The sequence below is a fragment of the Lagopus leucura genome, unplaced genomic scaffold (assembly GCF_019238085.1).
Source record: "Lagopus leucura isolate 7727_CA_CO unplaced genomic scaffold, USGS_WTPT01 Super-Scaffold_100019, whole genome shotgun sequence".
Classification (NCBI taxonomy): domain Eukaryota; kingdom Metazoa; phylum Chordata; class Aves; order Galliformes; family Phasianidae; genus Lagopus; species Lagopus leucura.
The window spans coordinates 5,116,238-5,143,140 of record NW_024962273.1 but is presented as its reverse complement, the minus strand read 5'-3'; the positions used below and the strand labels follow the sequence as shown (position 1 = coordinate 5,143,140).

Here is a 26,903-nt window from a genome sequence, read left to right as displayed (position 1 = left end):
CCTTTTAAAATATTATCTAGACTACCATTTATATTTGCAGGCATTCTGTTAATAAAAGAACCAGTGCTCTTTTTCTTAAGAGATTGAAAAAAAAAGATAATCAATAGACTTAGTCAAATTTCATCCTTTTTTTTTTTTATCCTAATCAGCAGTTTATGACATTGTTTCGGCATGGAGGAAAAAGAGCAACCAATTCGTAGGGTGGCAATTCAAGAACACACCATAGTATCTTAATTAGATCTTATGACTTAAATCTTCTATAAGTATTGCCCAATAAATATCAACAAGCGAATTCTTTTATTTCTTGCCTGGGAGACCCATATAGAAAGCTGCTAACTATACACTAGTAAGATTAAATATAAATTATTTGTCATTATCTGTCAATAAAGCATATGACAACAGTTGTCTATGCTCCAATACCATCAGATCTGAAAAAGTTTAATGTATCCCTACAAGGGACTTTTCACAAAAAAATCAACAAATTGAGGGTTTCAGTTTTTTGGTCTTAGGATCCAATTTTTGGCACAGGTTTAAAGCTTGTGCAAACTCTTTGTGTTGCAATCTGAGGTCTCAGAGATAGAACAGGCTTTTGAAATTTCTTTGGAAGACACACGGTGGCTTCCTAAGCCACCTAGATGTAATTCTCTGAGGACAGTTATAACAATGCTACAGTGACCTTGGAAGGCTGGCCACAAGCTACAACGATTCCCTTCCTTGTGGTTGTTTAGAAACAACATCTTGTAATTTTGCTGTCTTTGTCTACTGAAAATAGGTTGTCAAATCTATGAGGTTACCTTGACAGCCAGCACTCTGGATGAAGGTTGGGATTCTGCTATATTAGGGAATACTAACATTTAAATTTATATTCTGAACATCAGACTGAGAGCTAAGGGAAAGAGGAACGAAGAACAAAACTGACTGGTAATCCACACATCCTAAAAATAAGAGGCTGTACAGCCTGCTAAGCTGCTGGTCTTGTGAGTACAGCCAGATAGTGAACTGGAAAAATCTCAATGGCATTAATGGGAATGGGAATAAAGCATTTCCCACTTTTTGCCAGGGAGTGTATTCTCAGCAAAGGAGCCTCTTCGAGTTGTGTTCCACTCTACAGTGAGTTTTGTTCTAGAAAAGAGACAACTATGTATGATATTACCATGTATAACCTGACGTGAACTTGAGCACAGGTAAAATGAATATCAATTATTTTATTGGTAGTCATATAGTAAAAGCAGGTAAGGAAAAGAGTGGTCTGATCTGGAGATCCCTAAAGCTGGTAGGGATATTCTCATATGCAATGAGAGAAGGGCAGGTATTAGATAAGGTACCAGGCTTTTTTCCATCTGTGGATTCTTTGATTTTCAGATGATTCAAAAAAAACAAAAAAAGGAAAAGATTTCCTCTTTTTTTTATCCTTTCCTATCTGCTTGTCTCTCCATCTCCACCCACTGCTTCCTGCAGTAGTGCTCAGAAAGGAGAGAAGTTAAAAACATTTTGGGAGAAAATTGGAATTGAAATCACAGAGGATAATAACATAGCTGAAGTTTAAATGAATATTTCATAAATGTATTTACAAGGGATGCTAAGCCTCTAAACACTAAAAATGACACAGTCTGTGTATGCATTATCCTGTACAGATTCAGCAAAGAAAGTCATTTAGTAAGCTAAGCTTATGATAAAATTATAATCAATAAATGCCCATTACAGAAGGAGATTTATCCCTGAATGTTAAAAGAACAGAGCTATAATTTGCATGCAAATGACAATCTTTCTTACGAGTTTTCTTTTTTTAAGAATTGAAAGGGTTACATAGGAAAACTAGAAGCAAGCTTGTCTGAGATGTTGTTCAAGACAGAGGGGGAGAGAATGAGCTTGAATGTTGAGGAAATTATAAGGCTTTAAGCTTGACACTTATAACATGCAAATAAAGAGAAGATATTCTGAAGGGCAAATGAGAAGCCAGTATGGGTTCAATAATATTAGAACAGAAGACAGCAGCATGAATTTTAATGATGAAGATCCTTCACAACTGTAACCTTCTTATATTTTATAATTAATTATTAGAATTATACCTTGATCCTGCACTCTGATCCTTAACAGACTTATATCCTTGGCCAAAAGCCTGCTGACTTTACTGGCTTGTGTTTTGTCTAAATTTGTCAGGGCAGTCAGATTGTACCATCAGGTCTTCACTGCTTTGGTCTAATAGTTCTTTTCTAGCTTAAGAAAAAGAGAGATATGAGTTAACACCTCAGCAGGGAGGACCCACAGGTGTGGGGCTTTAGAATGGGTGTCCAGTCTGAGATGGAAAGGAGATCACTGATGGGGAAACATAGTGATCCTGTGATACTGTGTTTTCCAAGAGGGAATTTTTAGAGCATTTGTGCTGCTGCTATGAGTCTATGAAGCTGCTCCTTTCTGTGGGTAAGACATTGCGTATTTCAAATGACATCTTTTAGCCCGTTTTACTGAAATGTAATTTCCCTGCATTTGCAAGACTGTCTGAAACTTGACCGTTACTCCTTAAACTATGACCACCAAAGGCATAAGAACTTATCAAGGATAATGTGTGTATTCCACAGCACACCGTATTTGTTGGGACAAATGACCTATTTCATTGATTCTCTTTCAGAAGCTATTCTGTGCAGTTACAGATGAGCGGGGAAGAAAACCATTCTCTCAACTGACCTCTTTATTTGCAATCTGATAAAAGAGGACTATTGGATTTTGTCCATTACTGCTGAAACAATGTCTCCTGAAAGTCTCTTTTACCTACTCTTACTCTTGCCAAATTCTGCAGTACAGTGGTAGCCAGAGACTGGTAAAACTGTAAGAAAAATAGCCTGCATGGACATCTCTGGAATGTCGCTGAGTTTGACTGATCATAGCACTGAGAAATTCATAATTCACCACATTAAATGAAATGAGATTTCATTGCACATCATTGCAGAAGAGGCAAAGTATTTGCCTGCATGATTGCACCTCCAAAATGCAGCAGACCTGTTCCAAATTAGATACAAGCTTCATAACGTATGGTGCTACATCTGAAAACAGAGTTCAGTCTTGCTCTCTGAAGCATTTTCAAAATACTGTAGAGATAAAATTATTCTGACTTGGACAGTGCCAATCTTCATTGCAACAGAACAGAAAATCTGCTCTAGGTTACTGTCAATGTATCGTTTGCTGAAAGGCTGAAGGATTTTCAACTGTCACTTATAATACAGATCTATGTACTTCTTTCTGAGTGAAAGTTGGCAGGAAAATAGAAGGCATCACTATTTGCACTTGCAAGTACTTAATTATTAGTGGCCTAAACTCAAGAAATGTCATCTTTTGCTTTTTTGGGTTTTACAGAAGACTGGGGAGGAGATCTCGGGAAGATTTTAGTGGCAGCTATATCTACTGCTGCCTCCAAACAGCCTGGGCAGTTCATGTAAGCCTGGGCCATCTCTGTCATCTTGATAAGGGCAGCTGCATGAATTAATAGGCTGAAAGCAAAGAATGAAACTGGGATTATCTGAGTCCCTGCTGTGCCTGAACAAGTCCCAAGATCACAAACCAGCCCAAATTCCTTCTGGATCGTAGGGGAAGGTACAGTGATTGCTGGAAAAACTTAGCTGGAATTTCACTTGTGTAAGGAAACTGACTTTTTGCTCTATTAAACTCCATCTGTTAAGGGAGTGTCAGAAGCAGGGGAACCTTGCAGGCTGAAATTCATGAACAATGCAGTTTGCACAGGGAAGTAGTACAAGGGGTGAAATGCCCCTTTGCAGAAATGCAGTGGTTTTGGGAGAGGGCATGGATTTTGCCCACTGGTAGTGTAGGCAGAGTTTTGGGATGCGTTCAGCCACTTTTTTCACAGTGCTCTGGATTTGGATGGTTGGACTCCCATGTTAAAATACTAACCCAGACTTGCTTTCAAGGGTTACACTTCTGTGCAAAACTTTGTACGTAACGCCTGTGAGGATGAAGACTTTCTTGTTCCTCCACTTCCTCCCTGCCTTGTTGTGAATACCCTGGAGCAACATTATAAGACATAACCATCTGCTCTCTGACTACAGTCGTCTATTCGTCTATAGTGAAATTCCAACCATTTGGTGGTTAGCTGGGTTTGCTGTGAGACCTCAGAGTTACCAGTATCTCCTTTTGGGCACAGAGCTGATTTAATTGCACACTGCAACAGAAACAAGGGGGGGAAAAAAAGACCAGTAAAAACAGGGTGACTATCCAGAGGAAATATTCAAAGGAGCTGATTAAATAGATGAAAAATGGCCCAGGCTTGTGTGCCTGCGTTGTGCAGCAGAAATGGGGAATGACAGTAAGCCTTACTTGCCTTGCACGGGAGCAAGCATGATTTGTTTATTTATTTAATAAACTGACTCAGGAATATATCATCAACTAATAAATAACTTTAAACATTACAATGTTTGAACTAGCAGACAGCTGGCACAAAGAAACAATTACACAGCCATTGGGATTTAACTGACAAAAGATTTCCATAAGTAATTACGCTCTGTGAGTGTGAGAGGAAAGAAAGATTACCCTTTTGAAGGGATATAATGCTTTGATATTTTCCTCATGACCTTTTAATGTAAAACTAATAACATGCACACGCTGCAGTGACCCTGCATGCAATGGGCAATAATGGGTCTCTTTCTGCTCCAAGTTTTCCACTCCCCATGCATAAAAAGCCATCTCAGTGGTCAGACCGAATGCGTAATATATACAGGGTTGGACTCCTAGGTTAGCAGGCACACACAACTTCTGTCTACGTTTAAGGCCATCTGGATATGCTGAATAGGATATTGCATTTCCTATTGTCCCTGACCCTCTTTTTTTTTTTTTTTTTTTTTTTTTTTATATAGCCTTTCAAATAGTTGAGTTTAAAATCTGCTACTTTTTTTCTGATGGAAGTAAAGGCTGAGCCTGTGCTCATAGCAATAGTTTTACTGACAGCATACAACACTTCTGACAAACAAGAGAATTTACATGCTATCATCTGATTGTTGCCCTGTCCGTGTAAGGTAAACATAGTAGAAAAGTGGATGTGTGAATATCTCTGATGCAACAGGTATGGCTACAAGCCTGTGATAATGAGAGCAGCACTTACGGGTTTGGCACAGCATTCCCACCCATCCTTCAGGGCACTCGCAGATGTTTGGACCTATACATTCTCCACCATTCAGGCATTTCTGCAGGCAAACAGCTGGACAGTGACACGAGACAAGTGAGAAGATGTAAACAACATATCCAGATGTTCCAAAGCTGTCTGAAAGAATGACCTGCAAGGTTTTATTTCATCTGGCTAATTTCCAAAGGAATAGATGTGCTCTCTTCATCAGATAGTTTGTATTTAGGAGTCTTTGATATTTGCTTCTTAAGAAATGTATCTTTGATGACTGCCTTCTGGTAGCTTGGCTATTTCTCATGTTCAGCTCACTATCAGTTGAGAATACTCTCCATATGATGTGTTCATCTGGTATATTCATGTGTGTTAGATGCATATAGCAAATTCTACATTGCAAATAAGTTATATCCCATAGAAGGGTTTGGTATATTTATTGTCTATAGTATTTCTTCAGGAATCCAAAAAGTAAATGCATGTTTTTATGTGCACACATGAGAAACACATATTTCCTGCATCATTTCTGAAGAAATTATAATTTCAAAACACTGGTTCTGAAATCATACTTACTACTAGGATCCAAAGATCAAATATCCTGTATTTTAACCTGGTGTACTTACAGCGTGTCATCTGGATTATAAATTTATTCAGTTTATCTGTCAACATCATAGTAACAAATAGCCACATAAGGAAAAATACTCCTTGAAAGTATTTTAAAGTGAGAGTTTTTTTAATTCTGTTTTTATAATGGTAAGTCAGGTATGGTAGAGTTACAGAGTGAAAGCACATCTTTCCTGAAATTATGCACCAAAATGTAGCTGGTGACCTTGAGAGTACATCAGTTGGCAAGGCTTTACAGCAGGCTTTAAGTAGTTCTGTATCTTGAAATATATGGCATTTCTCTGTAAAATACAGCAAAATATGTGAAGGTATTAAAACAGAAAATCAATGCTTCAAGTTTAATACTATAAAAAATGAATTTCCGTAACAGGATGTATAAGAGATACATAAAGCAGAGCCAGGGTTCCCCTACAAAGCTTTCTTGCTTATAGCATTGTCTATTGCCTTTGATTGAAACCGTCTTTCTTCAAAATGCTGAAGGAGCAAAACAAATTATTTTCACTATAGTGTTTTTTAATATTAAGACAAGGTTACAATTGATGCTGACTGGCCTAAGTAATGAGTAGTGATCTGTTTGATGGACAGTAGAAATGCTTACGTTTATTACAGTGCTTTCCTCTCCAACCAGATGGGCAGTCACAAACATTTGGGCTTACACATTTCCCTCCATTCATGCACGCAGGATCACAGACACCTGCAGATACATAGAAATGAAGAATATAGTAACTAGAGAAAAAAGGAAGATTTTACTGGAGACTTCCTTACATCTTAAAGGCTGTGGATGAGTGCCCTTTCCTGGAGGCATTCAAGGCCAGCAGGATGGGGCAACCTGGTCTAGTGGGTGTCCATGCTTATAGCAGGGGGTTGGAACTAGATGGTCTTAAAGGTGCCTTCAACCCAAACCATCCTGTGATCCTATGAGCTGCCTGCCTCACTAGTAAAAGAGAAAGGCATTACTCATGAGGATTCTCTGGAAACCATTAAGAACTTTTCTGTAGCAGCTGTGGATGCACCAAATACTTATTAAAGCTTTTCCTTCCTGATTGAAAAGCATATTCTCAGGTGTACATTTGGATAAGAAAGAAGGATAGATTGGCTTTATGCAATTTTTGGGAACATTTTTTGCATTCAATCTAACTTAAAGACTAAATAGATCTATTATTCTGTGACCTTTTTGCACTAGTATTTGTTAAAGTACTTATGTTTTTATAATGCTTGTTCACATGAGTAAGATGCTCAGCTGTTTCTTCCAGCCAGAGGAAACCTGATGACTCTTTGTTAGATTTCATTAGAATTCCAATTGCTAATTTTTGCATCTCCTATCAGACCCTGTCTTTACGAACATCTCATGAAAAAGTCTCACTGCGGTCCCAACAAAGCAAATCCTGTGACTGTGATGTTTAGATAGAGGTAGATGCTGCATGCAGGAACCCAAAGTCCCCATCTACTCTTTCTCTTTGAATGTAAGAGTAACTGGAGGAAGTAAGTATGAGTGGTGGTACAGTTCAGAGATATGAAAGTGCTGGCATGATGGGCATAGAAATGATTTACCTTTTACGTACAAGCATGGAAGAAGGTGTTTGTATTTGATAACTGAGTGGAAGGGAGGAAAGCAGTGTTACCTAGTAAACAGACTGGGGAATGAAAGGAGGAGTCTGACAAGGTTTTGAAATACACTTCTGTGGAATGGCTTCTGCTCTTTTTTAAGCTTTAGGGGCACAGTGGGATTTTGCAGCGTCCCATTGCTGTTAGCGGCAGTCAGCAGCAGTTCTATCTGCACACAGATCTTCTCCAGGTACCAAGGGGCTGGCATTTAAAATGTAGCACCATGGTACTTGTGTTAGCCTTGAGATTGTGATATGACATTTGGCACAGCAGCAGTAAGACCACCTCTTCAATGCTAATGCTGTAGTAATTCTGGTTTTCACGATATCTCACTGTGCAGAGCTCTGAACGTACTGTAACACACCCACAGCCTCAAAATAGGAATTATGTTTAAAAAATAGCATGCAGATAAAACCAACCAGTGTTATCTGGTGGGAGAATGATCTTTGGTTCCTCTCTTAAGCATATGATCAGGCATCTTTAGATAAGCAGTTTTAGATTCTCTGATTATTCCTCAGAATATCTATGGCAGTGAAGAATGTGATGCACCGAGTTATTGTTTTTGTGGCTTCTTGTGTCCTGGTCACTTGCTCTGTTCCTTCAGTGTAGATGAGGCACTGGCAGCTGTAAGAGCTCAGTGGCTGCTCTTACTTGGCTGCTAAATTTGCATTTTGCTCTGTGCCAAAGCTCACAAGTCTCTCAGCATGGTGACCTGCCCTCAGGCAGGGCAGACTTACCCATGCTTATAAGGGCTGCTTGGACCCAAGCCCTAAAACTGTCATCTTCTTTCTCCATTTCTCCTGATCCATACTGTAATCTTGGCATCTGCTTACTAAGGCTAACAGGGATCTAGAGTTCTTGCTGAACTCTCAGAAAGTGCCGCAATGCCAGTCAAAACCTAGATGAATTTAAGGAGTTATGACAACTGTAACTCTGAGTTCATCTTTCCTCCCCCTCGCAACTCCCCTTTCCTTCTCTTCTGTTTTTTGATCTCTGATCACCCATAACAGACTTCTGACATCCAGTTTTATATTGTGCTGTGTTTGGCTTCTAGTTTCAATTATAAAACAGCTTAGATATTCACTATGTAGAAAACTGACCTCAAACTATAAATCTCAGATCTAGATTTCAAATAATTCCCAGCTTTATGATACTCACAGACCATAAAGTCCTCATAGCTGACCTGCTGTTCCAAGATCATATTGCTGAAATCCATGGATTTCATCTGGAGACCAGAAGAAATGTGGACCCTATCCAAGCTCAGTGGTACTTGTTCAAAAAGAGGTTTCTAATTTTTTTGTCATTTAAATTTTTAACGTACTTTTCACCTAATACAAAACATTGCACTGTTTTCCTGTGGTATCTGAGATATTCTATGACAGCAGATGCTTCCTTTGGTTACTGGAGGGGAGTCTAACTATTGCACTTTTTGATTCAGTTTTATTTTTCAGTTTATATATAACTGAACTTCTTCGGGCTCAGTTTGCCTTGTAATTCAGTAAAACTTAAAGTAACAGGGGAGGTCTGGTCTTGGTCTGAGTAAAACATTACAGTTCAAACAGATTTTCAGCTTGGGATCTATTTCTCTCGTTGTTCAGCTGCCTTACAAATGAACAAGGAACCATGAAAATAGAGCACTAACTTCTTTAATGTTGCTTATTGCTTGCAGCATCTGTCACTTTAGGCAATAAATCTGAGGAAGTTCAATTCCAACAGAACTAAGAGTAAAACTTAAGTGGGAAATGTAAGCTCAGGGCCATACCTGGTTGGACAGGCACTCTTGGCTCTCTGCCTTCCTGGGCAGACACTTTCTCAACGAGATGGGGAATACACAAGGCACCTTTATGTAAATGCATGCAGTGTTATCTCCCCTCCTTTTCTGTCTGATATCTCTACCTTGTTCTCCCTTTCTTTGACTTTCTTAAATACAATTCCATCTCAATACCCATCAGGCAGACTTCAACATTTGTTGATTATAACTAGTTCTGATCCTTTCTAGTCCCACTCCTTGGCCTCTGTGGAGGAGCTCCAATTTCAAAATAGCAAACAAAAATGTTACAGCCTCTCACAGGAAAACTAAATAAATTATCAGACACTAGGAGAGCAAATCGAATTATTGTAATCCTCCCAGGCGCTGGCATGACTTTGAAAAGTCTCACATTTTTTCCCTCTCCTCCCCTTGAAAAATGCCTAGCATCCTGACCCAAAGACAACAGGGGTTTGATATGTTTTCCACCTGACTTGGGAACCAGCCTTAAGGGAATGGATGGATGGAAACACATTTGCGTCTTCTCTTTGTTGCAATTTGATAGGGCATATCACTGGGGGTGGAGAGAGCCCTGTTCTAAGTATCCTGAATGCAAGCTTGCTAGAAGTCAGCAAGTATCACTAAAGCCTTAATCCCATTCCTTGTGGTGTCAACGTCAGCATTTCTATGCTTTTCAGTAAGAACTGAAGCACAGAATTTTGCATGCAGTGTTACTCAATTCTATAAGGCGTGTGAAGGCCACTATTTAAAACTTCCATAATATGGTGCTTTTTTAAAACAGGCAAGTTAGATAAGGTAAGCCTGTGTTGGAGGTTAAAGTAAAAGCATGATTAGTTGCTGTTTTTCAGGTGAGGGTTGATTTGATAAGGTAACAGGTGGCAGGAGGTGTTAAGATAAAACATAGGCATTGTGTAGAACATTGTACAAAATGTAAGCAGTTCCACTTGTACTGAATGGGACTTACCAGTTGCTAAGTTTCTGTTGTACAGTTAGTTCTCTTTGATGGCTTTAGAGCACTTTGACCTTACAATCACTTAAAATTTCCTGTTACCCTCTAGGCTGGCCTCACCCAGCGAAGTGCTTCTTGCAACTCTTTTTATCATGGAACTCCACAGTTACCTGTTCACCTCTAGGTAGCTAACCTCTTGCTTTGTCAGCCAAAGAGAAGAGTTTTAGTACAAAATAATTATTTCCAGAGATTACTAAAAATCTATGGGGAAAAAAAAGTTGTCTCTAAAATCCAGTAGGTACTCCTGATGTAAGTAGCACTTACAGTTCCAGAGTCTTCCTTTCCACTTCTCACAACAAATTGACAATAAACATTCCCTTAAAGCACAGAATCATAGAATTCTTATGGTTGGAAAGGAACTCTAGGATCATCTACTCCAACTGCCAACCCATCTCCACCCACTAATCATCTCCCTCAGTGCCACATCCACACTTTTCTTAAACACCTTCAGGGACAGTGACTGCCACTTCCCTGGGCATTCTTTGCAGCATGCGTAGTATTAAGCAAAATATCCCTGCTATGCAAAGTGAAGGGATATGCTTTTGGTATGCTTTTCTGCATACACTATAAGCAATTAAGAGCAATGTCTTGTTCAAATGGTGACAATATCAATCAAAAGTCTCATCAGTCTACAGTGATTAACAGAAGCCAGATATTTCCTTCAGACTCATTTTTCACTATGCATTAGCAGATAAACAACACTTTAGGTTGAACCCTAGCCACTTTTCAATGCAAGTACACCATTGGACCTTTTTAACTAGAAATGGGTAACAATAAGTAGTGAAAAGTTTGCAATTTTGTCAAATGTCTTCATCACTGCCCTTATAATGTCAAAACAGAGGAGATACTAAATCAGGCTCCCAAAATCTTAGCAAAATGAGATTTTCTGAAATGTTTCAGGAGTACCCTGTGGTGCAGCTGAACATCCATGTGCTTCCCTGACAGTATGAGTGCCCTGACTTCTTCTTTCTGAATCGAGAATTACCTGTCATCGTGTATCCTGAGCCAAGCTGCTGATGAGGAGACAATGTGTCACACTGCAGTGCTGATTAGAAGATGCAGTTTTCAAGAGAACTTTTCTTTTTCCCCCTGTAGAAGCTGACAAAATTGACCTGTTTCTGAATGTATTTTGCCTTTGTATGGAAGAGAGAAAATAGCCTCAAGCAGTAACATCTGTGTGGGCCAGCTAAGGTAATGCATCAGGCTACATCTTCACTGACAAAGAACACAGGAAAGTGGCCAAAAGAACACCTACTGGTAGATACAGACTTCAACGTGTCCTTTAAGTCACCATCCCTGTGCTGTTATTTGTACATGATTCGCAGGCATGGCTTTTATTTCAGGCTGGTGTTGGTTTTGGACTGACTTCTCTGTGGTCCTAGCACATATTTGTACTTGCTCTCTCAATTGCTCTTTTGAGAAGTAGGATGCTTGATCAGTCGCAGTTTTGGCTTTTGTACGTGTACGTGTTGTTTTAATGTTTGTTTTCTCCTTTCTGCTTAGTGGTTATCTGGATGTGGTGTGACATTCTCAAAAACAAAGAGCTGTAGCTAGGGAGGTACAGCACAGTAAGGATACAGAGCATGGGACAGATTTAAAAATAACACCGACTGGTCTTGTCAGGAAAATACAGATGACAGAACCCAAGCTGAGAATAAAAACGAAGCCAGTAGTTGTGAAAGCAGTTGGTTGCTGTGTTAAAACTGGCACTTCTAGTCCTTTTCCAATATTTATTGGTAATATACATCACCTATTGATAAAACACAGAAACGGAGGAGAAAATCTGTGCCAGGAATGCAGCAACCTTGTGAATGTAGCCTTAAAATGTAAAGATGCTGCTGATATTTTTATAGGAAGAGAACTGGAGAGCCAGGTCAGCAGTTTGATGAAATAGCACAGTTCAATTGATTGACTGGAGGCAAGGTTCCACTTCTCTCTGGATGCGTTATGCATCTCAGCAGTACTGCTCAAATGAACTGTTGTCCTGAGTGCAGTAAGGAAGGAGTTGGCTGGATGCTTCCAGGCTCCAAATAAAGAGTTGATCTTGCTGAATGATCTTTAATCCTTTGAAGAAATGAATCGCAAAACTGGTGAAAAAATACTCTTTTATGGATTCTGCTGCCCTCACAGTAGCCAGAAAGTAGTTGAGGTAAAAAACATCATTCTATACTTCAGAGGGTATAACTGATGCTCAACAGATCATTAGCAAGATGGATGTACCAAGATATCTGCTGCCACAGAGGTCCTAATTGCACGTAGCACTAAAAAACATGTTGTGGGTTTGGGACAGTAGCAATTACTTGTCCTAATTTTTCTATTCCAAGGGCAGCCAGAAAATAGTTTTACAAGTGTTAAGTTTTAGGCATGTGTTTTGTTCCAAAGATTGAGTTTCTCGGAAACTCCTCATTTCTGTGGATTTGTATTTGTGAATAAAGAAATTTATACCCAAGCTTTAGCAAAGTAACTTCAGATATGTAACCCAGTGAGTATCAGTAATTATAACTTTAGATTAAATTTTAAGAACAAGCAACTTTTTGTGTGTATAAGAAGCTTGCAAGTTTTGTGCAAGGTTCTTCTAAAATTTGGATCCTTATCCATATTAAGCTACCAATTATTCTGAGGTTTGCTCAGCCCCATTTCTTGCTTCACGTATTTCTAACAGAGATGCACAGCAATTCTTCAATAAATTACCTTTTTGAATAGTAAAAAAAAATCTGGTAGAAACCTCTGAGGGATGCAGTGCAGGAGAACAAATTACTACAAGACACAGAGGGAGCTGTAAATGTAGTTGTGATGGGTGCTGTGACAGTTTGCATTGATAATGTATTCACGTTACCACACAGCTCTGGCAATAGGAGTTAGTTTGCATCACCTTGCACATGTTTCAGAAGAAAAAAATTGCCTGAAAAGTTGTAGGCCATATAGACCGCAGTATGACGCCAGGGCCTTGCCTAATTGTGTCTGGTCTTTGTACCGATGTGTGCTCTGATGTACCTGGGGGCGCCTTTAGAATTATTAGAGCAGGAAATAAATCTAATTCAGGTATTAGATCAGAAAAGAAAATGGGGAAAATAATGGATGCTGGATGGCATAACTACTGAGGTGCCAGACTAAGCTCTGTGTGTTGATGTGCAATGTAGTGGGCTCCTATCTGTGCCATTACTTCACTCTCATCAGATAATACAATTTTTCTGCCAGCAAAAAAGGATCCTGGTCTCTCTGTCTGCATTTCTGAATGATTCTCTGGCAGTGCACGGTGGGCAAGGCTCTTAAACCTCAGAACACTGTGGAAAAAAGTAAGGAATTGCTGCTCCAGTTCAGATAGGGGACTGTCTGCTGTCACTGGGACTGAAATATTTCTCCCTCTGAGCCCCCTTTGCCTGTCTCTTATCAGGTAAAACTCTTCCTAGAGGTGCACTGTTAAGGTGTTTGGATAGATGCGTGGTATTTTGTCTTTCAGAATGATGTGAACACTCAGTTGACAAAGAAATGACACCATATGCAGGTGTGCGTAAGGTATATCTGGGGTAGAGTCTGCTGGGAACCAGCAGATTTTGAGATTCTTAGCAAAACCTTTTTTCTTTTACCAATTGGTTTTAGTCTGATTGCGATGCTATTAATTTGAAAGAGTGTCTCGCTATTCTTTATTCTCATCTTTGTGACTGTTAGTACGTAATTAATGTAGGGAATTGTGAAATATACTCTCTGCACAACTTATATTCTCATCTTGTTTGGGTCTTGCGCTTGGTAACATTTTCTCTTCATTGAGGAATGCTCTGTGCTTTATTAGGTCAGCGAACCATTACGGTGTGTGTATAAATTGTTCTCTAGAGCTGTTTCCTTGTCATGCCTGAGTAAGAAGTGAAAAGGGATTCTCATATACATTGTTTTTCTCCGCTGATTGTTTTTGCAGTTTCAGTCCTTGCATTATGGCCTGCCATTTAGGTGTGCTTTCATTGCTCAGAGTGGGCTAAACCCACCCATGCTTGATGCAAGTTGGTGTATTTTCACCCGTGCAAAAGTAAAAAGAGAGATTGTAGCAGAGGAACTGAAAAGAACTGTGGTGAAATGGGAGGTAGCTTCAAGGCAAGAAGAGGAAGAACATCAGGTCCCTGGCCTGGCTGATGGCCAGCTGGGAAGCAAGGAGCTCATCCACAGAAGGCACCTGCCTTGGGTGGGAGCCCTTCCAGAAAACGAAGTGCTGTCCGCCTTGGCACTGCTCTGATCTTTTATTCATAGCACTATTATCTGTCTTAGGAAGTAGGCTAAGTCTTACATGAGAATCGATGTACTGCCAAGGTCTTTTTGTGGTCCAGCAGACAATGTAATTTCCAGAACTGTTCACTCCCTGTGCTTTCCCTGTGGTAGATTTTACACCCCTTTTTTAAGAAAAGACATTAAAATATTTTAATTAGAAATAGACCCCCGAATGTATTGTTACTGAAATAAAGTCATTGAAAAGCCACTCATCCTCACGGGGAAGCATACAGCAAAGAGAAATGTGTCAATTCAGGAATCCCTGCTATTTAAGTATGCATTTACATATAGCAGCAAATCAGACGCATTTCTTTAGTGGATTTAAGTACATATAAAGAAATATTGGCCCAAACCCCAGATTTGCTACTCCTGCAAAAATCATTCTGTAGTCTGGGAATGTTTTTCTTAAGGAATGAATAAAATTTTAATAAGGCTTCTTTGCTTCTTATTTGGGATATATAGTCAGTTCTTACCCAAATACATTCTTGTTCTCTTTCTGAAAAATAAATTTAGAGACAACTGCATGTGCTCAAAGCTCCTGATAAAATAAATGCACCAGCTACTTGTATGTGAACAAAACATAGCTTGACAAAAGGCCAGTTAATGGCTTTATGCCACATTCTTGCTAAGAGAGCAGAGAGGAGAAGAGCTCTGAGTGCAGACCACAACCAGACCATCCCCTGAGCCACTGTTTCCAGTTTGTCTCTCTGTCTCTGGGAAGTCAGAGCTCACCACATTCATCCCATGCAAATTGCACAGATCAGTTTATGCTCAGCAGAATGGGAAAGACAGTAGTGGCCCTGAATATTTTTTCCTTTGTCTTCTGTTGCTTCTCTTGCCCAAGGAAGGAAGATGACATCTAATACAGCCTATTCTGTTATGCAAGCTTCAAAATCAAGTAAGAACTGAGACCAGTATTTCCTTTTCAAAGTCCCCAGACTTTGCACCTAGTCAACAAGCAAACCTGCCAATCCTTCTATTCCTGTCAGCACAACTAGTGCAGTTTGCATCAGTTATGAGCCTCTCCACATGAGCAGCTGTTAACTTATTTCCAAACACCCACTTGCTGAGGACACTGGCCGTCCAGAAACCTTGGCCAAATCATTGTTGCTTACGAGTGCATCCTTGACATGAGAAAAGCAGGTCTGAGGCTAATGATGGCTCCATTCATTGAATTAGGCACAGGGGCTGTTCCATGCTCAGCTGTGTGGGAGGGATGCTGGAGCTCTTGACTGCAAACTCACTGATTTTGGACAGCTTGAGGCAATCTGCCTACTCAGTGTGGATGTACCAGAGAATATACTGCCGGTTGTTAAGATGATAACTCAATAGAAGTGTAATTTGTTGAGCAGTAAAGCTTCCTGCTTACACAACTCACAAGGAAATAATCTACAGCATTGTGGCATGGGAGGGCTGGAATTCAGGAAGTCAGAGACTTTCACTGTGACATTGCTGAGCAAAATTTGCCTTTGAAACCTGGTGTTCACATTTCCAATTTAGTTTGTCTCTAGATTTCATACAAGTAAAGTTCTCATGATGCTGGGAAGGAAAGAGAAAAGGGGAGGGGTAAGAAAAAAGTAGAGCTAAAAGAATGAATTAGGGTTATGCTGCATGCTGTGTACTGGCTATAAATCCTGCCTGCAGGAACAGAAGCAGAGAAATAATTATCTACTATATTTGAAATGTAATCTGCAAACTCCCAGCGTTGGATGGGTCTGATAGCGTAGAACAGCTGTGAGCAGGAATGTAGCCTCTGTTTGAAGCTGTTCAATAAACCCATCCAGCTGAGGAGGGCAGGAGAGCTTGGGCCTGCAGGACAGGATGAGGTTTGCTTGGTATTCTGCAGCAGGGAGGAGGAGGAAATCGGCCTTGTTCTCCTGTGCCCTTTGCTTGCTGATAAGCTCCAGAGGGAGCTGTGGCTTGCCTTTTTACTCAGAGATGATCACGCTACCAGCAGAGGAGGGATAAACCTGGGGTCCCAGGAATCTCTTTTTTTCTCTTTTTCTTCACTCCGATCCTTCATATGAAAAGTGAACTCAGCTTTTATTAGCTATCGTTAGAAAAAGTTATTTATAAAGCAGTCCAATGAAAATATATGTGATATACATAACATTTGATCTATTTGCTTTTAATGTTTGTAAGAACGTGTTGGGAATTCGTGTGAACACAGTGTTAGAGTCTCATGAAATCAGTGAAATTCCAAGGCAGCTACAGCTGTGCATTTTCATCAAAAAGGAATTTTAAACCACAGACAAATAGCTTTTCCTTATTACTGAAGCAGAGTATGTTTTCTTGATGCAGAGTTGATCCAGAAATATATTTCATTTTGAAGTGCTGTCAGCGTTTACCTCCTTATGCTCAACAAGACCGATTGTATTGAAAACAATGCGCAGCAAATGAGGACGCAAGGTTGTACGACTGCTGATGCATAACCACACATTTCCTTGTCAGCTCTGACACCCTCCCGTCCTGGGTGTGGGTGTCTGGTTTGCATAATCACCAGGCAGTTATTTATCAGCAAACACACCAGGCAAAGCCTTATATTTTAGCTGGCAGCCAATCAGACTGGGTTGATTTACGCCTCTTTGGAGGTGATGTTTATTTACATAGAGAACAGGCTGAATGCCTTTCTCTGCTCCCCAAGGAAGCAATGATGATTAAGGCTGAATAGTGAAGGCATGGAGCTCCCACTCTGCCCTGCGAGTTCACAGCTGCCAGGCAGAGTATTAGCAACACCAAGCTGTACAGGAATGGATGTGAACATCCTAAGGCGTGTTGCTTTACATTTAAAATAAACCAGTAGTGAAACTGGGCTTGGTTTAGGAATAACCTGTCTTTGGTTGGCTGCCACAGCTTTTAGGTTTAACTATCTCCTCCACTTGACAGTCTGAAGCTGCCAAAAGCAAACAGAAGCTTTTGTTTCTCTGTTCGTGCAGGAGAGATTTATGAAGGAAAGAGAAATACCTAAAAGTAGTGAGAACAGTGCCAAAATATCCAAGGGGTAAGTGCTCAAAGAATTGGTTAGAATTGTTCTTCTGTTGTTGTTAAGCATCATTGCTATCTGGTAACTCTGTAAGAATATGTACGTGTGCAGTTAGTGATGCTGCAGAAGAACTACATGCTTTATTAACTCTTTGGAACTTAGAATGAGTGTTGTGGTATGATTCTATGGTACTTTTTCCTCTGTGTTAAGGAAAATGCGTTGGGTAATGGAATTAATTTTCCACTTTTTAATTTTCCTGTGTAAATAAGTTCATAATACATGGCTATATAATTCTAATCCTTAAATGTGCGCCAAGTATGTCAGTTGACCAATCATGTCCACGCTAAAATTGTACCGAAAACCACATGCCTTTGGTGTCTGAATTCTGAAGTGTGGCTGAGGACCACCTCTGAGTGGTGTGTCCAGTTGTTTTCTCTGTTGGTTGGAAGGGTTTTGAGCTGAGTGTGGTACTGGTGCTGTTGCTGTGTGGCCTCCAGACCCTCATGTGTCTGGGAGAGGAGAAACCTGGATCCTCTGGTAGAGAAACTGGTTCATACACCAGCGATGCAAAGGCAAAGATCTGCAACAGCAACTGCTTGCTACGAAGAGCTGTGAACAATCTATTGGTTTCTATGCAGCATGCTACCAGTCCCTGCACAGTTGATTGTAAACAGGAAAAAAATCTAAAATATACTCAACTTTTTTTCACCTATTCAGTCAGGAATCAAATTGTAGCCATTGCTTTCTAGTTTCTCTTCATTCATCCCAGACCCCACACCTTTCTTTAAGTTCTCATAACATGAAGCTAAACAAAACAGACTATATCCTGGCTGTGGAAGAGGAATGGAGACTCAGATTAAACAGCACAAAAATATTTTCACCGTCTCAGGAAGCTCTGCCACAAAAGATTGTACCAAGGCAGGCAACAGAAACTTCATTAGCTTAGAAGTGCTCAGTGTGTTGAAAGCAGTGGAAGCGTTTAGGGGAGTGCTTTGCTGGGCTGCAGTCATGATCAACTCTTTCTCTTTGATCTGTCTTCAGATGTGGTAGTATGTTCAGAGCAGGAAACAGCACTTTTCTAATGTTCTCTAACCTCAAAAACAAAATGCCAAACATCTGTTTTTTTCTTCCTTTCTTTCCTCCAGCTTCTTTCTGCCAGAACAGACTATTCAATTGTATCCTCTGCAGCCAGGCAGGGCTGTGCAACGTGATTCCCTCTGTTGAAGGAGAGGAGAGTTGTGGTGTGGGGCTTCTGTTGCTGGAAGGAATTTTTTACCAGCTTTTTTCTTTGTGTGTGAGAGACATAAAGTGCTCTGGAAACACAGAGATTGCTCCTGTTAAGAATGGTTGTTTTCGCAGTTCCACTTTTGCCAACTTCAAACTGGTTAAGAAATAATAATAACAATAATAAAAACTTTACCTATACATATCCTAAATTCCTTGAGTGACAGAAATTGTTGAAAAAATCTATTTTCCCATTAAAAAAAATAGAATATGAATACTGATGCTTAGGTGGAGAGGGAGTTTTCAGTAACAAGAGCAAAAGCAAGGCAAATTAGCCTTTACTGATAATTAGTATGAGATTCTGATATTTTTAAGGTTCTCTGCTGCTCTGCCTTTGGCTTTATTATTCTTCTCCACAAAATCTTTAGTGCAGAATAATTAATTCATCTCCAAATACAATGAGAATGACTCACTCTGAATGCATGAAATATTTAAGGACTCTAGCAAAACATTCTGCTCCCCACAATGACCTGAGATAGTGATATTCTGAATAACAGGTTGGTACAAGACCTATATGACATATATATATTATATTATTATAATATATTATACATATATTCTATGACATAGAATCATAGTATCATAGAATTATAGAATGGTTTGGGTTGGAAGGGACATTTAAGACAATCTAGTTTCAAACCCCTGCTATAGGCAGGGACACCTCCCTATAGACCAGGTTGCTCACAGCCCCATCCAGCCTGCCCTTAAATGCTTCTGGGGAGTGGTCATCCACAACCTCTCTAGGCAACCTGTTCCAGTGAACAGGTCTAGAGTCCTCTACGTGCTATGGTAAAAATAAAGATCAGTGAGAATAAATATTCCATTGACCTTGCAGAAAAGGAAGAAAAACTGTTTGGTTTTAGAGAATGTTGGAACTTTGTAACTCACTCTTCTGACATCTTCTTCCAGTGTAGCCCTCAGTACAGGAGCACACGTTGGTTCGAACACAGTGGCCGCCATTCTTACAAGGAGGAATGCAGACAGCTGGAGAAGGAAAGGGAAAATTTTGTTGCACTGAAACCACTGCAGGTGTCAATATCACCTAAATATAGGCCCTTTATTGAGGTGCATGTGTTGGGAGAACAGTCTGCAGAGGCTTATTGGTTATTTGGGGTAGAGAAGATGCCTTTCCAAAGGGTAATTCTGGCCGATGCCCAGTTGAAATCTCAGTTCTCTCTGGTTTGTGGAAGGAATGTGGGACACAACTCCTCACACCTAATCTCTTCTAGATACCTGAAGCTAAGTGATGGGAATATCCCAGAGAACCTCTTTGGTTTTCAGCTCTAAATAAAGGGCTTCTCCAAAGCAGCTGCCCTTGAAATATCAGTGTTTGTTATTTGATATCTTTGTTTTGGTGCTATTCTTCCCCCTTCCTCAATGAAGCTGGCTTTTCTTCAGTATCCAGCCACTATCCAAATCAACTAGATGTTGAAAAGCACTTTCTGTGTTGAACATCAAGAGAAAAATCATTAAGTTACAGAGTCTGCATAATTTTTCCCTCTCACTTTCCCTGCCATCATCACAAAAACAAAGAGCTTCCAGCAACCTCTACTGTCATTAATCATTCACTTGCAAAAAACATGCATTAGGATTGCATTCATGTAGGAACTCCAGGGAAATAAAACAGAGAGAGAAAGAGAGATAAACATTTAATATTGAAATAGTTCATTTGGTAATAAGAGTGTATTTATATTTCCAGATTTGGGAGGGAGTTTTAAAGCCAAGCTCAATGCAGGTTATCTTTCAGCTATTTGAGCCCTAAACATAAGTTTCTTCCTCATGTCTGTCGTGCTTGGTCGAATGGGTAGTTAAGAGGATTTACTCTGGTTGGATATTAGGAAAAATTTTTTCTCAGAACGAGGGGGTGAAGTCAACATCCCTGGGGGTGTTCAAGACCTGTGGAGATGGGACAATAAGGGACATGGTTTGTGGGCATGGTGGGGTGGACTTGGACTTGAGGTTGGACTTGGTGATCTTAGAGGTCTTTTCTAGCTTTAACGATTCTATGATTAATTTGACTTCTGTAGCATCATTAGCCTCAGATTAGAGCTCTCCTGTTTAGGAGATGGATTCAAAACCAGGTCCTACACAAAAATTAGGCTGTGTGATATTTGATCAGATATTTGAGTAAAGGCCTGAAGAAGTCCTGTAAGTCTCCCATCCACAACATGTTAGGATGGTCGAGCAGGTGATATGTGGAGGCACATCTGAAGAAAAATCATCATCTGGCTCTGAAACACACTGTAATGCCCACTATAGAATGTAAAATGAACAAAGTTGAGCTATACTTTAAAGTTTAATTGACTAGATGCTCATCAGAGAGAGAATTGTCTTAAAATAGCTATAGATTAATTGTTTAGTTATCATTAATGCCATCCTAAATAGGTGCTTGCTCCTTCACAGTACTGTTAAGAACACTTTAATGCAGATTTACGACAGACCACAACATCCACAGAACATGCAGGGAGTTATGACAAGGCAAATCTCTCGATATACTGCATGTGGGGGCAGGCAATGATATAGGCTGCTGTTTATGTTTTAAGCCTGCATCCTTTATCAACATGATGAATAGAACTTTCTTACCTCTCTGGCACTGGGGCCCATAGAAACCGTAAGGACACGTGCAAGTGTTTGGTCGCACGCAGATTCCTCCATTTAAGCACACAGGGTTGCACACAGCTGTATGTGAATGTAAGATAAATTTATTAATCTCTTATCACTCTGAACCTTTACACTAGATGCTCTTTTGCTGCTGCACACATCATTGGAATTAATATTGCAATGCTGTGATAAATTTCACGCGATCCTTACTGGTCAGATGGGCTGTGGCATTTATTCATTGTCATCACAGTGGGTGCATTTCAGTGGTGTTTTAGCATAGCTAGAGGAATGAAACCAAATATTATATAATAGTTTATTTCTGATATCTTCCTTTGGCTTGCCCAGCTTGTTTGCTTTTACGTTGGTATCCTGACCACCCGCGATCCCCAGGTAACAAAATCCAGCCACACTGCAAACAGTCTGGATAACCTGGAAAAGAGATATTGGCCATTTGCTGCTTTGTCTGAGTGCAGCAGAGCAGAGTGGCATTTCAGGGAAGCTGAATAGGTATGCACCAGAAAACCTCTGTTTGTTCTGCCTCATTTAAATGCCAGTTCCCACAAACATATTGGTTCATGTATCATCAACAAAGCTACTGGCTTTGCCTGTTTATTTGTCTGTTATTACTATAGATGATATAACAGGCATTAGGAATTAAAGGCTGTCTGACATATTTCTATGTGGCAAGTACCTGACTGTAGTAAAAAAAAAAAAAAAAATGTATTTCAGCTGTGAACTATTTCAGTTGGGAAGTCGCTGTGTGAAGAATAAGGACAATTGTGCAGGTTTTATTATGGAGCGGCACTTTAAAATAGGCTTTTTCCTTCTATCCCTTTTGTCTTTCAGTGTCTTACAGAATAGCCCATTAGATAAATTAAATAAATTTAAACTTAAATAAATTAAGCATCGCTAAAATGTTTCAGAAGAACTAAAGGAGAAATAAAATGTCAATTTGGAGAGAGAAAAAAGTGAAATTGTAGTCTAGATGAGAGGCTATTCTGACTAAGCAGCAATCACTTAAGAAGTCAAAATGGACTTTGCTCATTGCTAATGGTAAATTTGGATTAGTTCCCTCTTTGTCCCAGCTAGTTCACAGATGTCCACACTCTGTCAGTGTTTGTATTTCCATCTGTAAAAACCCTTTAGGAAGGAAAGCCCAACAGTATCCATGGAACGCTCTGCCTAGCACACACAAAATTGTGCTGGAAAGCTGAAGCTGGTATTCTTTCATTTTAGGTATTGTCACACAAACAAACTCCAAATCTTCTGTTTTGTGTTGAAAATTACCACCTCTGCTGCTGCTACTTGTTCTACCCTTAGAATAATCCTGTCTCCATCTGTTGCCAGTACACATGTGCAAAATGCAAGGAGAGTAATTTCTGGCAGAAAGAGGAGATAGGGGGAACCACAATAGATAGTGGCAATCCCAATCATTTACACTGGATCTTAGCTAGGCTAATTTATGTGTCTGCCATAATTTGGGTCTGCCATTTAGAAAAAATCTCAGGGAGAAGGATGTGAAGATGACATCCCTCACCTGCCAGGAGAGGTAATGTAGGCTGAAGGTGTCTTAGTCGTTAATATTTGCCATGGAAAAGGCAATTGCCTCTATAGCTTTGAGGTCTGGCACTGATTAAGATACTTCTCATGCTTGCTTCTTTTCATATTTCAGTTTTGCATGCCTTGTCCCAGGTGAGTGCTATAGTGGCTGTGCCTTGAGAAGAAAGCATGTGTACTCCAGCGTTTGTACTTTGGCCATGGGATGAAGGTCTTAGCTACAGCTATTCTAATAGGGTTCAGAGCTATCAGTCCTGACTGATAATAGGTACCTAATTCTGGGCCTTACCTTGGCATTTTGTGCTGACTGTTGGTGATGGTTTTTCCCTGAGTGCAAGTTTTTTGTAGGTGCTTTGCATGTATTAAGTGCAGCCAAGAGGAGCAGTTAAATATCCTACAGTTATCAGGGGAAGTGGGTAGTTAAATTCTCCTTCTAAACCTACTTTTGTTCAGTCTTACACTGTTACAAGCCATCTTCTGTAATGGCAAAACTGGATCCAAGAAATAGACCAAAAAAACCTTGGTTAATAGGCAGGCTTCTGATAACTTCCCTTCTTTCGGTTCATTTTTCTTCCTTAGACTACAGAGTACTGGAACTGTAGCAACTGTAGTTGCTAACTTAGCAGCAGAAGTCATGCTGACCTGCTTGCATTGTCTTCCTAGCTTAATCAGCCCTCCTATTTCTGTCTCCATAGTCTCTATTTTGAATCTCAGATTTTACTGTATCCTGTTATAAATCGCCAAAAGCCAGACCATTCTTCTTTCTCCTAACCTTGAGAGAAAAGTGTAGGGCTACAAGCAATGAAACAAGGGAATTGCATGGATACTGAGCAGTGCATTGCCCTCACCACTGCCACTAAGGCACTGGGACTGTTAGACAGGAGTTCTTTGAGCTCTGCATGGACAGTGCCAATGCAGAGCGAGTTCATGTCCATGGCCATGGTGATTTTTGAAGCATTTAAATGAAAATATAAATCAATATAACGCCAAAATCTCGACTGATAGTTATTTCCTTGGCAGAAGATATCAAGCTTCCCAAGGTTGAAACTGCTGACATGGTGAAGAACTTTATTTTCACACTAAGGATAAATTCCGGCATCACATGAGCTTAAAAAAAGATGCAAAAATATTCTGCTTGTGGCTTTCCTGTAAGTGGCCCTGAGATTTAGCTAAACAGCCAAGCTTATGAATACTCACATAATTTCAAGGCCTCCTGAGGCTTTGCCCTTTACTATGTCTCCTGCTCTTCTTACATTTCAATTTTTCAAGCAGTTCCCACTTTGACTGCTGAATTATACAAATCACGTGGATTTCAGGCAGGAAAAGAAAGGAGCGACCAATGGTTTCTAACAGCTTACCTATTTCACAGGAAGGGCTGCTCCATCCGCTTCTGCATTTGCACTCGTCTGGCGACACACAGACCCCGCCATTATGGCAGTGCCTGTTACACACCACTGGAAAGCACAGAAAGGAATTTAATCTGTTATCAGTTATACTGATGTGGGTCATAAAGGTGCTCAATTACAGTGAATAACTAATTGTTTTAGTCCAAAAGTAAACCAAGCGGCGATTCTGTCCCTTCCTTTGGTTTTCTTTCTCTTTTTGCTCATTCTTTCCATCAGAAGTCTTGCATCTAAAATTCTTTGGTCTTGAAGTATTCAAACTACCTTGGCTCACAGATAAAATTATGTTCCTGTCAGTAGCAACCTGATATTTAAGTCAGCTGCGAGATCTGTAATGCAACTGCATTTGTTTTACCATTCAACCTATATGAAACAGTTTGAAGGCTGATTTTTTTCCCCAGACATTGAATATATTTTCTATGTATTAAACCTCTTTCATGACTTGTTTTGCACAGTAATATTACCCAAATAGGCTAATTGGCATGGCCTTTTTATGTTCTCACAAGCACTATTACTGCATTCACTCCTACAACCTCACATTTCATAAATGTTGCTATAAATAACATGGAGTTTTTTCCTTGTTTGTTTTTCGGGAGGCAATTTTATGTGGAATATGTTGACACAGATGTACATATTTTTACATAATACAGCTATGTTGCTGGTTTATATGTGTGCTGAAATAGTTCAGCTGCTGTATTACTACAAAATACTATGCTTTGATTTCCTTGCTGTATTCAGTCAGCATTTTAGAGGGAAATACAGGAATATAAGAAGGCTTTTTTTGTGCTTTATCATTTAATACAAACTCAAACATGTAAGGAGGAGAGAAGGTTCCAATAATTTGTACAAACTTGTTTCACATCGAGGACCAACAAATCCATAGGCACAAGAACAAGTGTTCTGAGCTACACAGGTTCCTCCATGCTCACACGGTGGGTCACACTGCACTGCAAAAAGCACAGAAAGAGTAAAGCATGAGAAAAAGCAAACAGCTCCAGCACTGAGTTTGGTGCAGTTATGAGCACAGTATTCGTTACTGATTTTCACAAGCTGTTTAATTAATCCAACAACCAATTGTGCAGTATAAAAACAGGTATTGCGTTAGTAATGCGGTGCCCACATGATCATTTTGTTTCACTTCTGAGTGTGTCCATATGTAAGTGCATACTTTTGAACTGGAAGACTAATTACAAACGTGGTTTGTAATACTAAACACCTTGCCCATCCCTCCATCAAAGTTATCCTCATGGATAATTGGTGATCATCTCTCTTTGAATCCATTTGGCATTGCTGCCTACAGCGACCAGAAATAAGGCTGTGTTTAGATGGGGATTATTCCGTTTTCCTCGGTAACAGCAATAAGGCAAGAGGTCCTTAAGTTGCTCCAGGTTCAGGTTAGGCATTGGCACAGGCTGCCCAGAGAGGTGGTGGAGTCACAATCACTGGAGGGGTTCAGGAACCAAGGAGATGTGGCACTGAGGGCAGTGGGCATTGTGGAGGTGGGTCCATGGTTAGACTTGGAGATCTGAGAGGTCTTTTCCAACCTTCACGATTCTATGATTGTCTGTTCAGTGAGCCCTAACAGGTGTCAGAAGTTACCCTGAACAGAGGGGAAGTGTTTCCTCTGCATAGAAAAGGGTTGTAAGGAAATTTGTCACCAAAATGACCGACATTTAAACAACAATTTAGATGTTCAATAAGTAGTGTGTGAGCAGCAGCGAAAGCAGGAAGTTATATAATAGACTCTTGATCTTTTGCAGTCGGCAGTGTTATTCTGTGGAAGACAGTTTGAGCATAAAGCTGGAAATCACTGCAGCTCTGGAGAGACGTTATTTGCTGAACTCAGAGGACTTTTGAGGGAGTATTAGATTGCTTTGTTGTTTTTTTTTTTGTTTTTTTTTCTAAGCACTTATGATTCCCATCTAGAGTCTGATTTCAGCACATTCCTAATGGCTTTAATTCTTCACGGGGCTGGAAGATTTAATGTCCTAAACTTAGGTTAAGGTAGAGACCTAACATTTGGTGTCTGTATTTGTAACCTTCTTACAAGAGGTATTCTTGTATGACAAGTTCAAGAGAGTAAAGAGGTCACTGCTGTAGGAAGTGCGCTGAACTTTATCCTAAGAAGCAAAAGCAAGGCATATGTGTCAGCTGGAGCTCACTTATGCCCTCAGAAAAAACAAAACAAAACAACCCACATGATATAACAGTGTGAAAAATATCTATCCATGTGCTTGAGGAGTGAACACAGAGAAAAATGTTGTACTTTGCCACACTTTACTGGCAGAGATGCATATTTTATAATGGGTCTGAAGCTAAGCAAGGTTGTTTCAAGGAAAATGCATAATAGCAAAGAAGCTACAGAGATCTGAAAGAAAGCATCTTTCATTTTAAGTATTGTTCGAAGGGAAAAAAAAGCCAAAGTACATTTTGTTCTTAAAACTGGGAAATGTACTGCGTAATTGGAAAGCTGAATGAAGGACAAATATTTGTGGCAGCATGGAATTTCAATGAAGCTCACGCATTGAGGGCCTCCTCACCTTTGTGCTATCACCAAGCCTTCAAAGAAAGCCATGGCGTATTTACATTTTTTGCTACCATTTAGTTTTAAAGGTGAAATTCCCAGTACTGCATTAACATAACTTTAGGATTTCTCATGCCTGAGCACAGAAAACTAGATATAGTTCAGATCC

The 26,903-nt window shown here is 39.9% G+C and overlaps 1 protein-coding gene across 47 annotated transcripts in view; it reads right to left on the bottom strand.

Annotated features, from left to right (window-relative positions):
* The window catches only part of LOC122183568 (von Willebrand factor D and EGF domain-containing protein-like), a 290,489-nt gene that overhangs the window by 7,243 nt on the left and 256,343 nt on the right, over positions 1-26,903 (bottom strand). For 45 of the 47 annotated variants that reach the window (XR_006180287.1, XR_006180288.1, XM_042877605.1 and 42 more), the window contains 6 exons: positions 25,062-25,157; positions 24,166-24,261; positions 21,233-21,328; positions 19,538-19,633; positions 6,342-6,437; positions 5,108-5,203 (listed from right to left, as the gene is read on the bottom strand). Coding sequence is in view for 44 of the 47 variants with exons in the window: in XM_042877605.1 (XP_042733539.1) it covers positions 5,108-5,203; positions 6,342-6,437; positions 19,538-19,633; positions 21,233-21,328; positions 24,166-24,261; positions 25,062-25,157 (576 nt within the window). In the remaining 3 variants the exon portion in view is untranslated. Of the gene's footprint in view, positions 1-2,069; positions 2,214-5,107; positions 5,204-6,341; positions 6,438-19,537; positions 19,634-21,232; positions 21,329-24,165; positions 24,262-25,061; positions 25,158-26,903 lie in introns of those variants that run through there. The other 2 variants (XR_006180289.1, XM_042877646.1) reach the window with 2 other exon arrangements.